The 19,583-nt window shown below is 50.2% G+C and overlaps 1 protein-coding gene across 4 annotated transcripts; it reads left to right on the forward strand.

The window, feature by feature from the left end:
• Nucleotides 1-14: 14 nt before the first annotated feature.
• Nucleotides 15-17,451, forward strand: Kmt5a (lysine methyltransferase 5A). 4 transcript variants are annotated; one of them, XM_076922904.1, is made up of 8 exons: nucleotides 15-571; nucleotides 1,448-1,563; nucleotides 2,644-2,800; nucleotides 6,012-6,231; nucleotides 6,587-6,674; nucleotides 12,079-12,138; nucleotides 14,690-14,880; nucleotides 15,661-17,451. In XM_076922904.1, the coding sequence occupies exons 2-8, from the start codon at nucleotides 1,456-1,458 to the stop codon at nucleotides 15,869-15,871; spliced, it is 1,035 nt and encodes a 344-aa protein (XP_076779019.1). In that variant the 5' UTR covers nucleotides 15-571; nucleotides 1,448-1,455; the 3' UTR covers nucleotides 15,872-17,451. The 4 variants fall into 4 exon arrangements, with proteins under 4 accessions (XP_076779019.1, XP_076779017.1, XP_076779018.1 ...); XM_076922903.1 differs by lacking the exon at nucleotides 15-571 and adding an exon at nucleotides 1,192-1,214; XM_076922902.1 differs by lacking the exons at nucleotides 15-571; nucleotides 1,448-1,563 and adding an exon at nucleotides 1,032-1,214.
• Nucleotides 17,452-19,583: the final 2,132 nt, after the last annotated feature.

The following is a 19,583-nucleotide window of genomic DNA, read 5'->3' on the forward strand; positions in this document are numbered from 1 at the left end:
TGTTAATGTCCTCAGTATAAGGCCTTTTGACAGGAGGGAAGGTGAAGAGGCACCCTGAAACAGCCCTTTATTGTAGACCTGGGAGGTCCCTTGGGTAGGTCATGGAAAACAAGGCTTTGTTATTTTAGCTACTAAGACATAAAGGGCCAGACTCAGGAAGTGACTTAGTTGTGTGGTCCTAGTGCTATGGCAGGAGCTGGGTACCTTCTGGTATCCTTTGCGTCTATGACTTAGCACAAATACAGCGAATCATTGGCTGCATGCCCTAACACAGCCACCGCACAGCGGCACAAGGCAGTAAGCAGTCACCAGAGTGCCTGGAATCCTGCCTACCTAGGCATTTTTTTACAGGGAGGGCCACAGGAATACAGGGTGGGTGACCTGCTTGCAAAACCCTTTTGCCTCACTGTAGCTCCTCCCAACCTCAATTTCTTCATCTGAAAAGGGCCAGGAGTAGCGGCTATGAGTGCAGTCACTCTTGTCTGTTGGCCTGGGCTGGAATCTAGGTGTGAGAACTTGGCCAGGCCCCTCGCTTCTCTGTGTCTCAAGTTTCCCCATCTGTAGGAAAGAGGTAATAACGGTGTCTGTCTACCCTGGGCTGTTCCGAGGTGTAAACAAGATAGCATGACAGAAGCAGCACCCCAGCAAACTTAGCAAGGCTAGCCAGAGCTCCCTGGCTCCTCGGGCCTCCTACCGGCCACAGGCCGAGTTCGCCTAGCTTTGGACGAGGGCCCATCACTTCCTGGTTCTGTGGCCCTAGAGACTCCCCACCTTCTACTTGGATGCCCACGGGGCAGATGCCCGGGCTCGCGTGAACGTCCCACGCATGCAGACGCAGCCCCGGTGCGGGCTCGGGCGCCGTGCAGTCGCTGCGCGGAGTGGCCGGGGGCGCGCGCGCGAGGGGCTGCGCTGAGCCGGGATTGGCCGTCGCGCGCCCTCGCGCCCGCCCCGCAGGCGCCTGGCAGCGCCGCCCCTGCCCGCGCCGTCCCCGGCCTCGCTCCGGGCCCCGGCTGCGGCGCGCGCGGGCGCCCGGCCTGCTGCGGGCCATGGGCGAAGCGGGCGCCGTGGGGCGCCGCCGGCCCTTTCCCGGGGCGCCGCGGCGGCGCTGGTGGCGGCGGCAGCAGCAGCAGCAGCGGCGGCGGCAGCGCTGGTGGCCGGGCCGCGGTGAGGGCGAGGGCGCCGGCCGCGCCGCCATGGGCCTAGCCGGGCTGCAGGTGGGTGTGTCGGGCCCGGGCGCGTGGGGTGGGGCGGGCGCAGGAGGCCCCGGCCGGGCCGGGTGGGAAGGGCGCCGCGGCTCGGGTTCGGGCTCGGGCCCCGGGACAGCGCAGCCGGGCCCCCTGCGTGCGGGCTTGGAGACATGGCTGCGGCGGGCCCCCGCGGTCCCGCTGCCCGCGCCGCCGCGCCCTGAGCGCCCCTCCCCCGCTTCCCCCGGGTCCCCCTTCTCCAGGCAGGAAGATGTGCAAGCCCCGCGCGGTGGAGGCGGCGGCAGCGGCGGTGGCGGCGACGGCCCCGGGCCCGGAGATGGTGGAGCGGAGGGGCCCGGGGAGGCCCCGCAGCGACGGGGTAAGCAGGCTCCTTCCCCGCACTGAGCAGCGCGCCAGCCGGGCCCGGGCCTCGCGCACGTGGGCGCAGCAGGGGCCCCCCCATCGGTGCTCGCCGGCCGCACTGGCCTAGGGCAGCTTCCTTCTCTGCCGCCTGGCCGTGAGTGGCGATCTCGCTCCACAGTGACCCTAGCTGGCAGTGTCTGACCTCGAAAAGTTTGAATGTGGCCTTGTGGCATTTACAGCCCCTCCCGAGACCTTGGGTCGCAGGAGGTGGCTGCCTTCCCAAGGGTGTCCGGAGCTTGCTCTCTCGCCCCTCTAGTAACCGGAATGTCTGACTTGGTTGGTGTTTAGTGGCTTACCAGTCTGTCAGGCCCTGCATTGTTTTGGGGAGAGCGGATAGCCCACTCCGAGGAAAGGCTCCACACCCAAAGACACCAACACAGCAGTGACCTGTACTAACACCCCCCGCCCCCCAGCCTGCTCCAAAGATTGCAGCCAAGGTGCGGTTTGCAGTGGAGTGACCGCCCTAAATGCGCTGGCCGGCAGCCTGTGCTCTCATTGGCCTTCCCCATCACTCAGCCACAGTACTGGGAGGTGCTGAGCTGCAGTGGCTTGAGAGGGGCCAGGCCTGGCGCAGAAGATTCAGACACTAAGCAAGACCTCCCAGTTGGCCTCAGCTCTAAGTGGTTAATCAGGTTCCCTTAGGCCTGTTTCTGTGCTGGTGGCTGACTCCCTAGCCTGGGGAGATAACCCCTGACTCAGCCCAGCCCTTCGAATCCAGAGTCAGTTTTCCCTGGGTCATTCTGACCTCCCTGCTGCTTGGTAGGTTAGCTCTTTCCTTAAATGGACTGTACCTCTGCTGGCCAGACTTCTCCCTTAGGGAGTCGGTTTAGAGAGTGTATGTGTTCAGAAACCTGGGGCTTCAAAAATCTGCCGCTGCTCTCCTGAGAGAGCTCTCCTGGGGCTGGCGTCTTCTGGTTAGCATGTCCTGGAGTGGTGATGAAATCTCTTGAATTCTTACTTCCCCTTCCTCCCCTAAATCTCTGTAGGATTGTCTTTGTTTCCAAGCCTCTTTCAGAATATGTGTTTGTCTTTCTAGGAGAACGTGTTTGCTGGGCAGTCAAAGATCTATGCCTACATGAGTCCGAACAAATGCTCTGGAATGCGCTCTCCACTTCAGGAAGAGAACTCGGTTGCACATCACGAGGTCAAATGCCCGGGGAAACCATTAGCTGGAATCTACAGGAAGCGAGAAGGTAAGCCCTGAACAGCCTCCCTCAGCCTTCAGCTAGCTGCTCAGACCATACACACTCACACTCTCCTGTCTTTCCAGTTCCGGGTGTGAGGGAGATACATACTAACACGAGTTCCTTCTGGTGAGACACACACAAGTGGAAAAGAGGAGGGCGTGTCAGGGTGTGTGTTGTGGTCTGACAGGTTTTTCCTGCTTCTACAAGAGTTGGCATATCCTTCAGGCCTGTCTTGCCACATTGCAAAAAAAAAAAAAAAAATAACACGTCTGACCTGCAATTGGAGAGGCTTATGATTGCTAAAAATGCAGAAAAAATGACTCCAGGTTGTACAAAGCAGGCAGCTGACTGCAATGTGAAGTGGACCCGGGGGATCAATTAACTTGCCGTGGATGGCATGGCCTGACCCCATTTCTACAGTTTCTTTCCATTCAAGCATTCTGTGTTACTTTCCAAAGCAGTATGGGCCATGTTTGAAATTTTGAGTTAAATCCTAGGCTGGTGGTAGGGCTTGAGAGAATACTTGTTGACCATGTGAGACTCTGGGTTAGACCTGTAGCATTTTACCAAAAAAAAAGGGGGGGGAACCCCAAGAGTGTGTGATTATTATTAAGAAATTCTGTGGAAGCCAAATTACAGTGATTTCAAAACCAGCATGGCTTAACTGTATGAACCTTTGTCCCACCCCACGGCCCAGAATGAGGAGGATTGGGACGTGGCTCAGTGGGGTGATGTTTACCTGACAAGTGTAAGGCCCTCAGCTCGGTTCCTAACACCTCAAGAAGAAAGTTCCACTCAGCGCCGCTAAACAAGGCAATCTTCTAAGAGTCTTGTTTTCTTCCAGACATGCCCCTTTTAGAGTTTCAGTGAGGAAAGCCTCCTATCCACCCCCACAATTCATTCCTATGGATGAATCTTGCCTACTGAGTCCCCACTTCTACCCTCGGCAGCCTTTTAGGATAAAGCTATGTGTTCACCAAACGATCAGACAGCCTCTCTTTGAGAACTCTGGTGGGGGCAGCCCTCTCCCTGTGGAAGGAGCCTACCCTCGGCTTAATTTTATTTTCTCCATCCCCATGTCTGGGGCTATGTTGTCTGGGCCTCAAAGTAACTTAGATTCTAACTGTAGCTGCCATTTGGAAGGAGGAGGCTTGAGCAAGCTTCAGCTCTTTTGTGAGTCCTGGGTGACATATCTGTCAGCTGAGAGGAAGAGTCCTGTCTCACTCATTGGGCTGTAGAAGGGCCTCGAGATGTTGCAGCTGCAAGCTGGGCCCCACTGCATTGTCCTGTCTTTCTGCATCCTATGTCTACAGCTGTCAGGAGGGTACCTGCTGCCCAGGCTTGGCCAAAGTCCCTGTGTGGGGCCATAGCCACCTTGCATCCCTTCCAAAATTGGGCAGAGTGAATATTGTCCATATGATGGTGGGGAGCTTACTGATTCCTGGTGCTGTTAAATGGCAGTAATTAGAATTTGGGATCACATGTACATTGGAGTATCTGAGAAAGGTCACAGTCCCACCTAACTGCTGTGGCACAGACAGTTCTCATCGCATTTGTCAACAGACCGTTTATATCAGTAGGGTCAGACCTGCCATCCTGCCTGGAAGGGAAGGATGGGAGGGAGTGGGGCTGATCCAGATAGACTGCGGGGGGGTAATTACACTTATTTATTTGTGTATTTTTGATGTGGGGGAGTGGGTGTTTGTGTCCTGCCATGTACATGAGGAGGGGGTTCAGAGGAAAACTTAGAGGAGTCAGTTTTCTCCTATGAAGGTCCTGAGAATCAGATTTGGGAGTTAGGGTTGGTGGCAAGAGCTTTTTCCTGCTGACCCATATGGTCTCCACTGCACCCCCTTTCCCTGGCTTTTGTTGTTGTTGTTGTTAATGCCTGTGCTCAGAATTCAAACTCAGGTCCTCATGTTACGTGAGTCACTTTACTTCCCAGCTCCACCGTCCTGATTCCTGTGATACATCTCTATTTCCTTTTATGTTTGCTGCGCTATAATGCAGGAATCGAAGTTTATTTGCTTATTTTGTAGAACCTGGGATAGAACCCAGAGACTGGGCATCTAGGCAAGCATTCTACCACTGAATGTTTTTTTTAGTGTGTCTGCAGTCACACACCTGCCGCCTCTAAGTCCAGACCATTTTTGTTACCCCACAAAGAACATACCCATTAATACTCACTTTGCACTCCCCATCCCCCACGGCTCTAGGCAGCCTGGAAACTCCTTTCTGGGTCTGCAGCCTTGCCCAGTCATGGACATTTCATGCAAATGAAGTCATAGGCTACGTAGCCTTTTGTGTTTGGCCTTTTACTCTGTAGTATGTTTGTCAGAGTCAGTCCTTGTGTGTAGTGTGTGTCAGCGCTTTGTCCTTTTTTATGTCTGAGTCCTGATCGTTCCCAGTGTGTGGACAGACCACATTTTAACTATTTATACACTGATGGGTGTTTGGAATGTTTGCTTTTTTGGCTGATGTGCCTAAGCTACCACGTTCCATGTACAGACTTTTGTGTAGACATGTGTTTTTAATCCTGAGTAGATAGATGTCTGACTGTGGACTTGCTGGGTCACATGATAATTCTATGTTTAACTTTGTAAGGAACCTCGAAACTGTTTTCTAAAATTGGTATACCATCTCATATCTCTGGGTAGTATATTAGTTATTTACTTTAAGAAGTAAATCATTAAATCCATTTTTTTTTTAAATAGCACGGTTCACCAGCACAGAATTTGTACACTGTTATCAGCAAGGCTATTTGTTGTGTGCCTCATGACAGGATGCATGCCAGTCTGCCTAGGTGCCATCCAGAGAACCTCTGGGAGCCTGGGACTTCAACCTTTTTAGAAGGAGGGTTTGTTTGGCTAAAATTCTGAAGTAAAACATGCCAGGCAGTGAGTGGAGAAGAGTGTGGGCTCTGTCCCCTCGCTCCACCCTCCAGTGGCACTCTTGTTTTGGGAATTGAGCTTATTTTCTTGGGTGTGCAGGCCGGTGTCTGGAAGCCTCTAGCTGAGCACTCCCATGTCCACGTACAGAGGACCAGGCCCTGCCTCCAAGTACTTCTGCCTGATTGGCCTTAGTAGACACTGGCACAGTAGGCTCCAGCTCTGTCCTGACACTCACAGAATGCTCCTGTCTTAGCCTGTCTTAGAACACAGGTGCTAACCAGTGCATGGAGTAAATAAATCCCTGTTTCCCACCTGTCCCGCTGCAGAGAAAAGAAACGCTGGGAATGTTATCCGGAGCGCTGTGAAGTCAGATGAACAGAAAAGCAAAGATACCAGGAGAGGTCCCCTGGCGCCTTTTCCAAACCAAAAATCCGAAGCAGCAGAACCTCCAAAAACTCCACCCCCATCATGTGATTCTACCAATGTAGCAGTTGCCAAGCAAGCCCTGAAAAAGCCCCTCAAGGGCAAGCAGGCCCCTCGGAAAAAGTGAGTAGCCTGGAGCCGTCTCCTAATACCACTTGGTTCCCGTGGCCTGGCTGTGGTGTCCACTGTGGTTGTTCATCTGCTCCCAGGCCTTTCTCCCCTGAGTCATTACATTTTCTGGTGTTTCTGTGTGTGAGTGTGTCAGGGTCCAGAGGTCAAGGCCTCCCTCCCTATCTCTTCCCCAGAGAGAGGGAGCAGCTGTCCTTGAGTCTGGGGCCCGCCCAGGTAGTTGAACAGATGTGTACCTAGGTCCCACTACACAAAAGTGTTTGAGGAATGCATTTACACAGAGGTACCTCCTGGGTCTGAGCAGGGCAGCAGGCCTCATGTTTATTTTCTTCCTTCCCCTCTTAACCAGGTCTCAAGGGAAAACACAGCAGAATAGAAAACTCACAGATTTCTACCCTGTGCGAAGGAGCTCCAGGAAGAGCAAAGCTGAGCTGCAGGTAAGGTCCGATCAGCTGTGGCTGGGAGAGGCAGAGAGGCCTCTCCCAATCTGAAAAATCAGATTGGTGTTTCCAGGATGTTTTGGCAGTATGTTTGGAGCCTAGAACTGTAAAGCTGCCTGTTCTTTCAGGAGCTTTCTCTTGTCTTCAGCCTAGAAGTTTTTAAAGAACAGTAGCTTGGAAGTGCTTACTGATTGCTGGTGGACTGCTCTCTCCTGGTTGTAAAATGGCCTGGTAAAGTCCAGGGATGGAGACACACCTATAATCTTAGTATTCAGGACAGAGTTGAGAAAACTGCCGAAAGTACTGACAGAGTGGTCCTGTCTGCACAGCAGGTTCCCGTCCAGAAGGCTACATAGCAAGACCCTGCTTCAAAAAGGAAAGACCTGATAGTTGTTATGAAGTTAAAAGAAGTGGATTCACATAGATTCGGTGGTGAATCTAGCACTCAGGAGAGTGAGGCCAGATCTCCAGTTTGAGATCCTCCTTGGCTGCATAATGAAACCCTGTCTGAAAGCAAAGCACACAAATAAAATGGTCTCCTAAGGCTGGAGACATAGCTCAGTTGGAGTTTTTGCTTGTCATGTTTCTAGAAGTCCACAATTTCCATTCCTAGTACTGTATAAACTGGAGATGGCGATTCTTGTCTGTAATCCTGGGACTGGGGTAGAGACAGAAAGATCTAGAGTTCCAGGCTGAGTGGGAGGTGGTTGAACATACCTTTAATTCCAGTACTTGGGAGGCAGAGGCAGCCTCATCAGTAGAATTCCAGGACAGCCAGAGCTACACAGAGAAAACCTGTCTTGAGGGCAGGGATTAAGGCTAAGTTACGTAGAGAATTGAGGCCAGTCTGAGATCCTTTCTCACAAAAGATTGTGTTCTGTGACGATGTAGGAGTGCAAATGGCAGGCAGCTAGCTAGGACTGTCACCCTCCCTTGTTTCCCAGTATAGTCTGTTCCCATCTGCCTGTTTCCAGCTAAACATGAAGTGGCTTATAGGGAAGAAAGTAGCCAGTCTGGGTGGCCTCACCTCTATGTGTGCAGTACCCAGTGGGCAGCCTATCTACATTGGTGCACTGGGGTGTGGTTATTACCTCTGTGTTCTGAATCCCACTCATGCCCAGGGAGTCAGGGTCAGTCCCTCACTCTCCTGCACGTCTTTTTGACTCTGAAGGCTTCAGGTCACCTCAGAACGGGAAAGAAGGGATTGATTTGAGCGGTCTGAGCATTTCATGTGCTGCCGAGGCTCCCTCTGTATCAGAGATGGCGGGTCTGCATGCAGAGTTTTTGGTTGATGCAGCTTTATCTAAAAACAAGCCCGAAGGGGTGTGTGTGTGTGGGGGGGTCTGCTTTCCCCTCCCTCCCCACTTGCCCACTAGCTTTGACTTCATTTTTTGTGAAAGGCAGTGCCTTGGCTGAGAATGAGCTATTAGAAATGCCTGCCAGCAGTGGGAGGCTGTGCTAGGTCACCCTCAAAGGCTGCATTGCAGAGCAGAGGTGGTGCTTGGCCACGCAACGCAGGACTCCTCCCAGCCAGCCAGGAGTCATGGCAGGCCTCACACGGGCTGAGGGCTGCTGGGCGGGAGCACCTAAGCCAGCAGTACTAAAGAAAAGCCGGGCTCTTGTGCCTGGAGAGCGGAGGGCTGCAGAGGGACTGCAGAGCTTACCTGCTTACTGCAGCAGAGAAGCTGTGGCCGGGGAAAGCACACCCTGTTCCCAGATAGAGCAGGAAGCAGCACAAGCACGCACCATGCTGTGCCCCTCACTGTTTGTCTTGGCTCTGCTGAAAGAGCACTGTTCTCCTGTTGACGTGGCAGTGAAGTGACAGCTGCCCGTGGCACCATGGATATGGTTGTCACTGGCAGAGTTTGTATTCTCTTGACTGCAGGGAAAGCTGGAGGGCATAGCAGCGAGTTCTGTCAGAGGGTTGAAGGTCCGTCGTCCCCCCCCACACCCCCGACCTAACTAGGTCAGCCTAGGGTCTGAGTAGATGGGCCATGGCCGAGAGTGAAATCAAAGTACCAAATTGTGCATCACCTTGTGGAGCTTAAGAAAAGCTGGTGGGGCCGGGTGGTGGTGGCGCACGCCTTTAATCCCAGCACTTGGGAGGCAGAGGCAGGTAGATTTCTGAGTTCGAGGCCAGCCTGGTCTACAGAGTGAGTTCCAGGACAGCCAGGGCTACACAGAGAAACCCTGTCTCGAAAAACCAAAAAAAAAAAAAAAAGAAAGAAAGAAAGAAAAGAAAGAAAGAAAAGAAAAGAAAAGCTGGTGGGGCAGAACCAGGTCCAGAGCTCAGAGCAGGAGGGAGGGATTTGGACCATAGGGTTTGAGTGAGCACAGGGTAAACCATAGAGAAATGCCCCCAGCCTCATGGTACTGCATTGAGGAGCGTCTTGGCTGCTTGGCTGGCCTGCCCATTGGTGGCCTGGCAACCACGCTGTAGCAAAAACAACTGTTGGCAGTGCCCTGGCTTCCTCTTCCCTTCACATACTCCCTGAGGACTGGGGAGCCATCATCCTCCCTGTCCACCTTCACTCAGGCCTTGCCTACTCCCGCAGAGTGTGATTGTCGACTTAAGAAGACCACTAGGCAGTGCTGGAATGCAGCAGTAGAGCCCTTGATCACATGATCGATGCTGTAGGTGCAGTCACCAGAACTGTCTAGAGGACAAAACCTAACTCTGCCTGCCTTTGGATGGCTGGTGAGATGGAGTAGTTTGGTACCGTGGTGAAGCCTAAGGCTCCTTGGTCCCCAGGAATCTCCAGTTTCTCTGAAAAGGTGTCTGACAACTCCAGAGCAAAGGAGGAAGCAGGCAGGCACATGGGTTAGGGAAAAGGTCACGCTAAGCAGGAAGGACAGCTGCTCAGTAGCCTAGAGACATAGCCTGGAGACATGGCCTTCTGGAAGAGCCTGTTGTATGGGAAATAGGGGAGGGGAGACCATGAGGCTTGCGTCTTACAGAATCTGTACCCACATAAGAAAAAGTCCAGCATGGTGACACACACCCTTAATCTCAGCACTCAGGAGGTAGAGGCAGGCAGATCTCTGAATTCAACTCCAAACTCTCTCAAAGTAGAAAAATGTGATGATTGGAAAGGTAAACCAGCATCCTGGGTGAGGTTATGTCTTGCTTTAATCTCAGTACTTGAGAGTCTATTGCAGGAAGGTTTTGAGTCAGCCCAGCCTTGATACATAGTAAAAGCCTTCTTTTCTTTTCTTTTCTTTTCTTTTCTTTTCTTTTCTTTTCTTTTCTTTTCTTTTCTTTTCTCTTTCCTTTCCTTTCCTTTCCTTTTCTTTCTCTTCTCTTCCTTTTCCTTCCTTCCTTTCTTTCCTTCCTTCTTTCTTTCTTTCTTTTTAATTTTTATTAGTTTTTGTCTTTCTATGTAGCCCTGGCTGCCCTGGAACTCACTCTGTAGAACAGACTGGCCTGGAACTCAGAGAGATCAACCTGCCTCTGCCTCCCTTGTGTTGGGATTAAATTTTTCAGTAATTTTTGATTCATAGGTAAATTACAAAGGCAATACAGCTACTTCTCAGAGGCCCATTACCAACCTGTTCCATTATTAACATCTTGAGTCATTCTGTAAATCTGTCACTAGGGGAAGTAGCATTGAAGCTTCCTGTTAGGTGACTGTGCAGGAATGGTGCGGCTTCTCTCACAGTTCTAAGAGAGCTGCGTGTGGCAGTGCTTTTCAAAGTAACAGTAGTAACCACAGTCTTTCCGGAAGATTCCCCGTGGTACTAGGTAGAGAGGGGAGTCCAGGGATGCAGAGGAAACCCTGAGACTTGGGAGGTGGCCGTCAGATAATGGCTTGGCAGAGGACAGCAGTAGGGCTGATGGGAAGGTGGCTAGATATCAGGAGGACACCAGTCTCACTCACTCAACAGGGTCTCCATCACGTGTCCCAGGGCCTGTGTGGACTGAGTGACTGGCTAGCTGTGCCCTGGTCCCAGGCTCTGACCACACGGTCTAGCAAGGATGTGAGTTCAACAGGTGGAGGACCTCCACAGATGCCATCAGCCTAAAGGAAGTCCCTCCATGTTGCTGAGCCAAAGTGCTTTGGGGCATGTGGTGTCTCTGTAGCTCCTCCCTCTTGTTCCCTGGCATCCTGTGTAGTGAGAGGGCACAGTGGGATCCAGGGTGAGGAGATGGAGTAGCAACAGGAGAGGTTACCCAGGAGTTCCCTAGCTCCAATGTTCTTTGCTGTGTTGTTCTACTGGTTAGGAGGCACAGGCATAGCTCAGTTAGCCAGGAGGGACAAGGAGCAGATATGTCATGATCTGGTCTGATGGATTCTTCCATTAATTAATTATTTGCTGGTGCTGGGCATTAAAGCCATATGCTGAGCAAACATGGCTCCTTTCGTGCCTCCTTGTCTGTTTTACTTTTTGTTTTGAGGTAGGCTCTCTCACCAGATTGCCCTATGCTGACCCAGAACTTAAAATGTAACTCATATTGACCTCAAATATATGAACATTGTGTCTCAGACTCTTGAGCAGCTGAGATTACAGGCATAGGCCACCAAGCCCAGTTAATGGGGGGATGGTTATTTCATAGAGTCAGAATCCAGGTCTTATATCTACTTATTTATTTGTAGCAGGGGCATTTGTGTGCCATGGTTTGTATGGTGATCAGAGCAAACACCTTAAGGGAGTTGGTTCTCTCCTTGTACAATGTGGGTTCTAGGGGTCAGATTCAGATGCTCAGGATTGCCAGCAAATGCCTCTGCTCATTGAGCCTTCTTGACAGCCCTAGAGTCCTGTGTTTTAGATCCTGATAAGTTAAATTTTTTTTTTAAAGGATTGTACAGGAGAAACTGCACGTTTAAGATTCTAACACAAATACCCGAGATGATAAAGGTTCATTCTCTGTTACTGTTGTAGAGACTTAGTCTGGTAGTTGACTCCTGTTGCTTTGAGCATCATGGAGGAGCCTGTGGGACACCACTGCTTTCCTGAGTTCTGGAAATGAGAGAATAGACAGGAGTCTCGCTGTATCCCACAAAGAGCAGATCCCCTCTTAATAGATTCAGTGTTTCCCAGTGCTTACCACAGGGCGGACCATTCAAGTCTTCACAAGGACCCCTGGGAAACACTTAATATCCAGACTATTTGGGAATGAATGGTTATGCCCACTTAAAAGCCTACCCTTTGGAGGCCAGGGCAGGAGGAGTGTGATTTCAAGGACAGCCTGGGCTTACAGTGTGAGTTCCCCAACTCAGAAACCAACAAAAACAAAGACTGAAAGTATAGCGAGCCAGAACTGTGTGCCTATTGTCTGGGCGAAATTGGATGATGGTTGCTCGTGGCAGATGGGTGAGGAGAGGTATGCTCAGGGCTGTGGCAGCACAAGTCGGCCATGGCGTGAACACTAACTCTGTTCTTTTCTTTCCTCTCCACACAGTCTGAAGAAAGGAAGAAAATAGACGAGCTGATTGAGAGTGGGAAGGAAGAAGGCATGAAGGTAAGGCCCGCTCCACACAGCTGAGTCGAGCCACAAGACTGCCTTGACTACACATGCTCAGTGGTGGTCCCACCCCTGTAGACTGTCTGAGAGCCAGACCCAGAGTTGTGAAGCAAGCATGTTAGGAAGGTGCAGACAGGCGTCAGCTGCTTGGCCTAGCCTAGGAGAGAGCCGCTTCTACTTCAGGGTTTTTAATTTTTTTGTGGAATGAGTGTATTTGCTTGTTGTATGTCTGTATACCACATGTAGGCCTGGTGCACCCCGAAGTCAGAAAAGGGCATTTAATCCCCTGAAACCGGTAGATGGTTATGATTCACCATATGGATGCCGAGCATTGATCCCAGGTTCTCAGGAAGGATAAGTGTTCTTAATCGCTGAGCTGTCGATCTTTCAGCCCCATTTCTTAATGTAATTTTTTTGTTTTTGTTTTTCGAGACAGGGTTTCTCTGTGTAGCCCTGGCTGTCCTGGAACTCACTCTGTAGACCAGGCTGGCCTCGAACTCAGAAATCCGCCTGCCTCTGCCTCCCAAGTGCTGGGATTAAAGGCGTGTGCCACCACCGCCCGGCTCTATATGTAATTTTAAAAAAGATTTTTATTTTGTGTGTGTGTGTGTGTGTGTGTGTGTGTGTGTGTGTGTGTGTGTGTGTGTATCTTTCTGTTTTATATAAGTGGAGTAGGGTTACCCACAGGCCAGAATAAGGCGTCAGGCCTCTTGGGGCTTGAGTTACAGGTGGTTCTGAGCTGCCCGATGTCGGGGTGTGGGTGATGGGAACTGAACTGGGTGCTCTTGACTGCTGAGCCATCTCTCTGGCCCCTTGCCTTGTTTTTGTTTGAGACAAGGTGTCTTTCCCTATGTGTTCCTAACTGTCCTGGACTCATTCAGTAGAACAGGCTGGTCTCAATCTCACAGAGATCTTCCTGCCTCTACCTCCAAAATACTGGAATTAAAGGCATACATTACTACACCTGGCCCTGGGTAGTTATAACAAAAGAAAAAATACAGTGGGAATGGTGGCAAAGTTTGACACACCGTGTATCTATCTACTCAGGAAGCTGAGAAACAGTGGTCTTAAGATTGGAAGATCAAGTCTTACCTGAGTTATGGAGTCAGTTCAGTACAGAAAAGGGGCTAGAAATGTAGCTTGTGGGTCCACATCTGCCCTGCCAATGGGCACGGCGTCTTTGGGAGACAGAACTTGGGGAGTTGGACTGTGCTTAGCCCATCTGGGCTGTAGAGAAACACTGAGACACTGCTCCGGGGGTGGGAAAGCTGGAGCTGGTTCAGGGGGTCCCTGGGCCTGCGATAAGGCCTGCTCCCTGGGGTTTTCAGATTCTTGGATATCCAGGCACCACTGGGAGTTGATCAAGAGCTGAGAATAGAGTCAGGGGACAGCAAGTAGCTGGGGGCTGGGAGAAAGGGGAGCTCTGACTTGTCCAAGCATTGATTGTCCTTAGTTTGGCAGAGGCAGGCTGGAAGCGCAGAGAGGCCTTCTACAGGAGAATTAAGCTGCTGTTCTGTAGGCAAATGCCTTTTTCACAACAGATCTTGGTAAAAGAGACAGTCAGTGGTTCTAAGCTATTTATTGGCTGTTCATTGTGGAGAATGGATGCATACTATATCTTATCCACTTGTCAGAGTCTCCTGGTCTCAACCTGCTCTACCTTACCATGCTTCCTGGCATGGTTTACCTTCCAACAGTAGCTCAGTGATAAAATGCTTGCAGAGCATCTACAGAGCCCTGCATTCAGTCCCTGGCACTCACCCCTAAAGAAGGAAAGCAGCAAACAAAGATAATTATACAGAGAGGATTAAGTTTATCCCACGGGTCAAGATCTAAGGAACTTGCTTTTGTTCACATGGGTCTTGTTTTGTGTTGATGCTGTGGATTGATTGAGCCCTGGACATGCTAAGCATGTGCTGTGTCACTGGGCCCACACTCAAAAAACTGTTTTGGGAGAGGGGCTATACCTCCAAGGTGAGGTAATGGTGATCTGTTTTAGGAGTGAAGGATCAAAAGCCTTTTCTTTCCACCTGTAACTAGACTCTCAGACTTAGCCCTGGGCCCCTGGAGCAGCCATCCATTCTGTAACTCCATTTGTAACAGAGTGAAGAGAAACACCAGAGGTTACTACTGGTGGATCACAGGTTCAGGACACTGAGCCTTGCTTGTCCCCCAGTAAGCAGAGAGCCTTATGGACCAGAATTCCCAATATCACTATTTCCTAGCTTTGTGGCCTTAGACACATGGTTGCCTTTCTAAGCCTCATTTTTCTCGTCTGCAAAATGGTGTTCGCCCACTTAGCAGATTTCAGCTGGTAGCCTGACAACGAGAAGTTTGAATGGGCATAGAGGAGCTCTTTGTGGCATGGAGTGGGAATGACCTGAGACTAGACCCAATATATACAATAAAAGCTATGAAGCCATCCCACTCACTGGGTTTTATTTTTATTGAGGTCCAACCAGTAAAACTGGCAAAAAGTATAGTCCAAGCCCCTTGGAAGACACCTGTCATATTTTTGAACCCATGTTATCTTGTCCCTTCCTGACAGATTGATCTAATTGATGGCAAAGGCAGGGGTGTGATTGCTACCAAGCAGTTCTCCCGGGGAGACTTTGTGGTAGAATACCATGGGGACCTCATTGAAATCACCGATGCCAAGAAACGAGAGGCTCTGTATGCACAGGACCCCTCCACGGGCTGCTACATGTACTATTTCCAGTATCTGAGCAAAACCTACTGGTGAGTACACAGTGTGACTTTCTAACCCTTTCAGGTGGAGGAAAGGCAGACAGCTGGTTGCCTAGGGCCAGTCTTGAGTCTGTGATCAGTTTCCTTATCTGACACAGTTAGATCAGGTCTCAATATGTAGCTCTGGCTGACATCAAACTCATCATCCTCCTGCCTCAGCCTCCTGAGTGCTAGGATTGCAAATGTGAGGCGCCATATCCAGTGAGATCTGCTCTTTTCTCCTCCCCAGATAGCTTTGGGTTTGGAGCCGTCCTTTAGCAGGAGAGGACTCACTCATGCCCTAGAAACCTGTTCCAGTCACAAGCCCTTTCCCTCTGGGCATTTGTCTGAGGGGCTGCAGAGTGGCAATTGCTCCTTCCTGGTCAGAGGAGCTGATCCCCTCTCCCCCTTTTAAAATAAGATTTATTTATCCTATGTATGTGAGTTCTTCATGGTTCTCCTCAGACACACCATCAGATCCCATGACAGATGGTTGTGAGCCACCATGTGGTTGCTGGGAATTGAACTCATGACCTCTGGAAGAGCAGAGCCATCTCTCCAGCCCAGGGGAGCCAATTTAACCACTGAGCCATCTGTCCAGCCCAGGGGAGCCAATTTTTACAGTTACTTCCTTGCCTCCATAGAGAGTTTGGGTTCTGTCCCCAAGCTCTTCGTGCAGGCCTCCCTGGCTTTAAAAGTGGCCTTTGGAGTTACCCTGTCCTCCAAGTGCAGCATCCCAGCCAGGTTAGAGCCTTTCTATCAGTGTAATTCCTCTTTCTCCTACCATGCCAGTGTGGATGCCACTCAAGAAACGAACCGCCTGGGGAGACTCATCAATCACAGTAAGTGTGGGAACTGCCAGACCAAACTGCATGACATCGACGGCGTGCCTCACCTCATCCTCATCGCCTCCCGCGACATCGCAGCTGGCGAGGAGCTCCTGTACGACTATGGGGACCGGAGTAGGGCCTCCATTGAAGCCTACCCCTGGCTGAAGCACTGACCACGGCCTCCCTGCCTCCATCAAAGGACAAAGTGCCCTCAAAGGGAAATGAAATTTTTTTTTACACACACACACACACACACACACACACACACACACACACACACACACTTACTCTTAGCTAATTACTTCAAATGTTTTTAAAAAGTATATTAAAGATGCCTTTTCATGTAGTATTTAAATATCTGTTACAGGTTTCCAAGGTGGACTTGAACAGATGGCCTTATATTACCAAAACTTTTATATTCTAGTTGTTTTTGTACCTTTTTGCATACAAGCTGAACGTTTGTGCTTCCCGCTCGGTGTAAGACTCGGCACAGGTTTTAGAGAATGGAGCTGAACATGAACTAGGAAGCCGGGCTCTGCCCATGGTAAAGGCCAGGACCCCCGCACCCCACGTCCAAAGCCAGGCCGGCGTGGGGGCGCTGCCACCCCCACGCACAGCCTGGACGGACGTCTCCAAGCTCTTGTTCTCCTCAGCGTCCTGACAGGCAGACACATGACATGTATGAATATTTTTTAGCAAAGTTTCACAGTAAGCTAGTCTTCCCCCTCTGCTTTCTCCAAAGCTTACTGAGCCCGGGGCTCGGAGGCCCGGCCAGGAACAGACCTCTTCCGCAGGCTTAAGGCTTTTCCAGGCACCTTGAAGTATCAGGGTGGGCAGGCAGATGAGAGGCGGGCCGGGAAAAGCACTCTTCTCCTGCCTGAGAAGGGCAGGTCTCCTGAAACTGCATTAATTCTTTATAGAAATGTGAACACTGAATTTATTTTAAAAAATAATAAAAAAAAAAAACACAAAATATTTTACAAAAATCAAAAAAAAGAAAAATGAAAAAAAAAAAAAAACCCACAGAAAACAACTTAACATGTATATAGGTTTTGAAGGAGTGAAATGAATGCGTTTTTCTTTTCTTCTGGGGTTATTTTTTTTTTTTTTTTTCTTGGCTTGGCTGGTTGGTTTGTGTAGAGAAGATTTGAGATGGTACTCTATTCTAATCAAAAGTGCGGTTTTGTAGTGGGACCAGAAATTACTAAGCCCACACCCCCTCCCCAGCACCCCTGGTATCTGTCCCATGAAGATGCTGTCAGCTGTCAGTCTAGGACCCCTGGGAGCATCAGGCACCACATGTGTTTGGCACTAGGGTACCTGACAGCCGCAAGGCTCAGCCGCCAGAGAACCATGATGATACTTGAGTTTTGACCTGTGAGAGCAAGAGTAGTTGGCTTTCTTCTCCCTCCCTGGGGAGGACTAGCCATTCACCTTCAGTCCAGGGGGCTGGGGTTCAGGAGCCAGGTATAAGAACCTACCCTTGTCCCCAACACCCCATCTCCCAGCCTCACGATGGTGCTACCTAAGAACGTCTTCAACACCCTTTGCTAGCCCAGTCAGTGGTCAGACTTGGAGGAGGATCCGACAGGAGGGTGTAACTGTGAGATAAAAATGTCTTGGTTGTACCTGTTTGTGGCTTAGCTTTGTATTTAAATAGCAAACAAAAAAAGGAAATAAACTTGAAACCTATTTGTCATCTTAAGAATAAAGCAAAAAAATTAAAATATTTATTGCCAGGCAAGGCCACCTATGTATGTGTTGTTCTTAATAAGATGGAGGTAGAATAAAATAGGGGAACGATGACTGGTTTGCCCTATAGATGTCTAAGCTCCACCCCACAGGTACCTGGCAACAGCCAGGTAGGCCTGACCCACTATAAAAGGGGCTGCTTGCCCCTCCCCCTCTTGGACTCTTCTTGCTCCCTCCCACCTTCCCCCTTCCCCACGTGCCCATGGCTGGCCTCTACTCTTCTCTATTCTCTCTGCCTTTCTCTGCCTTTACTACCCTCTTGACTCCCCTCTCTATTCCCTGAATAAACTATTCTAGTCTATACCTTCGTGTGGCTGGTCCCTCAGGGAAGGGATGCTTTGGCATGGGCCTTCTGAGACACCCCCTCCCCCTTTATCTTTTTGTAAACACATCAATTTGAACCCACACATATGAAAAAAGTGGGATCTAATTGCCTGCCGAGTGAACTTTGAGGTCTGTCCTAGGGAGCCAGAATTCAAGTATGTTTAGAATTTGGCTTCTGATTAACCTATACAAAAGTAGTAGACACGGTTCTTGGGAAGGTTAAAGATGTATATAGGACCTCTGGATAATGGCTAGCTTGTAACGTACACCCTAAATGGTAGCTACTGTAATTGCCATAATTGTCATGTTTTAAGACTCAGGTATCCCAAGGCTGGCCTTAAACTCCTGATATTTTCTGGTGCTGGCATCACAGGTGTGTACACCAGCTCCACTGTCATTTCCCATTTAAATTTTACTCCCGTCCCTAAAATAGGGTTTTCCTGTGTACCCTTGTCTATCTTGGAACTCACTCCATAGATCGGTTGGCCTCAAACTCAGAGATTTGTCTGCCTCTGCTTCCCAAGTGCCTGGGTTAAACGTATGTATCACCTCACCTTCCTAAAGCTCTACCCTGGTCCCAGCCACGTGCCATAGCCTTGTTGTTTCAAGTACTTGTGACCTGTTGGACCTAGATGGCCTAGGGATCCTGCATGCCTGTCAAACTGGAACAGCCTGCCTACTGCCTACAAGGGGTGTTCTGCAGACTCCCTTCTAGAGGATTCTGTGCCTTATTGGTCATTGTCAGTTTCCTCCTACCTGACACTGATACACTAAGAATACCAAGGAAAGGTTTGATGCCCTGATGATTGGTCCATGGTGACCAATACAAGCATCCTTAAAGGCAAAAATTATAGTTTCAAGCTTTCCAAGTGCTTGAGGCTGATAGCCAGTGAGTGTTTCTCTGTTCTGATATCTTAGGCTGGATGTAGATGTGGCTCTGTGTAAAAGCACTAGCCGCCACCCTTAATCCCAGAACTCGGGAGGCAGAGACAGGTAAACTTCTGAGTTCAAATTCAGACTGGTCTACATGATTGTAGGACAGGCAGGGCTACACACTAGCACCATAAGCCCGATGACCCAAGTTCACTCGATGGAACCTACACCAAAAGCTGGATACTGACTGGTTGTGATCCCAGTACTCAGGAGGCTGAGGCATCTCTTGAGTTCCAAGCCAGCCAGGGCTCCATAAGGCAGGGTTCCAATGGGGAGAAGGAGGCAGAGATTGAAGAATTCCCCCCAGAAGCCAGAGCCAGCAGTCCTAGAGTACATAGCAAATTACAAAGGAAGAAGAGAGACCATGCCACAAGTTGACAGTCCAGAACTGCCTCTGACAGTCCAGAACTGCCTCAAAAGTTGTCCTCTGGAGACTGGGAGGATAGTTCAGCAGTTAAGAGTGCTGACTGCGCCGGGCAGTGGTGGCGCACGCCTATAATCCCAGCACTTGGGAGGCAGAGGCAGGCGGATTTCTGAGTTTGAGGCCAGCCTGGTCTACAGAGTGAGTTCCAGGACAGCCAGGACTACACAGAGAAACCCTGTCTCGGGGGAAAAAAAAAAAGAAAAAGAAAAAAAAGCACTGACTGCTCTTCCTGAGGACTCAGGTTCAATTCCCAGCACCCACATGGCAGCTAACAGTCTATAACTCCAGTCCCATTGACATTTAATGTTTGCTTTAGTAAACATTTAGTAAATGTTTTCTTGCTTTAGTAAAAAAAAAAAAAAAAGAGAGAGAAGTACTTTTTGCATTAATCTTGAGCTCAAAAGCCTTGAATCCCCTTTGAGTCAGACCTTTGGCATTTCCTTTAGTCTGGA

This window comes from Arvicanthis niloticus, chromosome 24, assembly GCF_011762505.2.
Source record: "Arvicanthis niloticus isolate mArvNil1 chromosome 24, mArvNil1.pat.X, whole genome shotgun sequence".
In the NCBI taxonomy this organism is placed as follows: Eukaryota; Metazoa; Chordata; class Mammalia; order Rodentia; family Muridae; genus Arvicanthis; species Arvicanthis niloticus.

What these genes read in the sequence shown, in the direction of transcription:
- Kmt5a (XM_076922902.1), top strand. Translation starts at nt 1,047, where the DNA reads ATGGGCGAAGCGGGCGCCGTGGGGCGCCGCCGGCCCTTTCCCGGGGCG. An exon ending in AATCTACAGGAAGCGAGAAG is followed by an intron (nt 2,801 to 6,011) that starts GTAAGCCCTGAA and finishes GTCCCGCTGCAG; the next exon opens with AGAAAAGAAACGCTGGGAAT. An exon ending in AAGCAGGCCCCTCGGAAAAA is followed by an intron (nt 6,232 to 6,586) that starts GTGAGTAGCCTG and finishes CCTCTTAACCAG; the next exon opens with GTCTCAAGGGAAAACACAGC.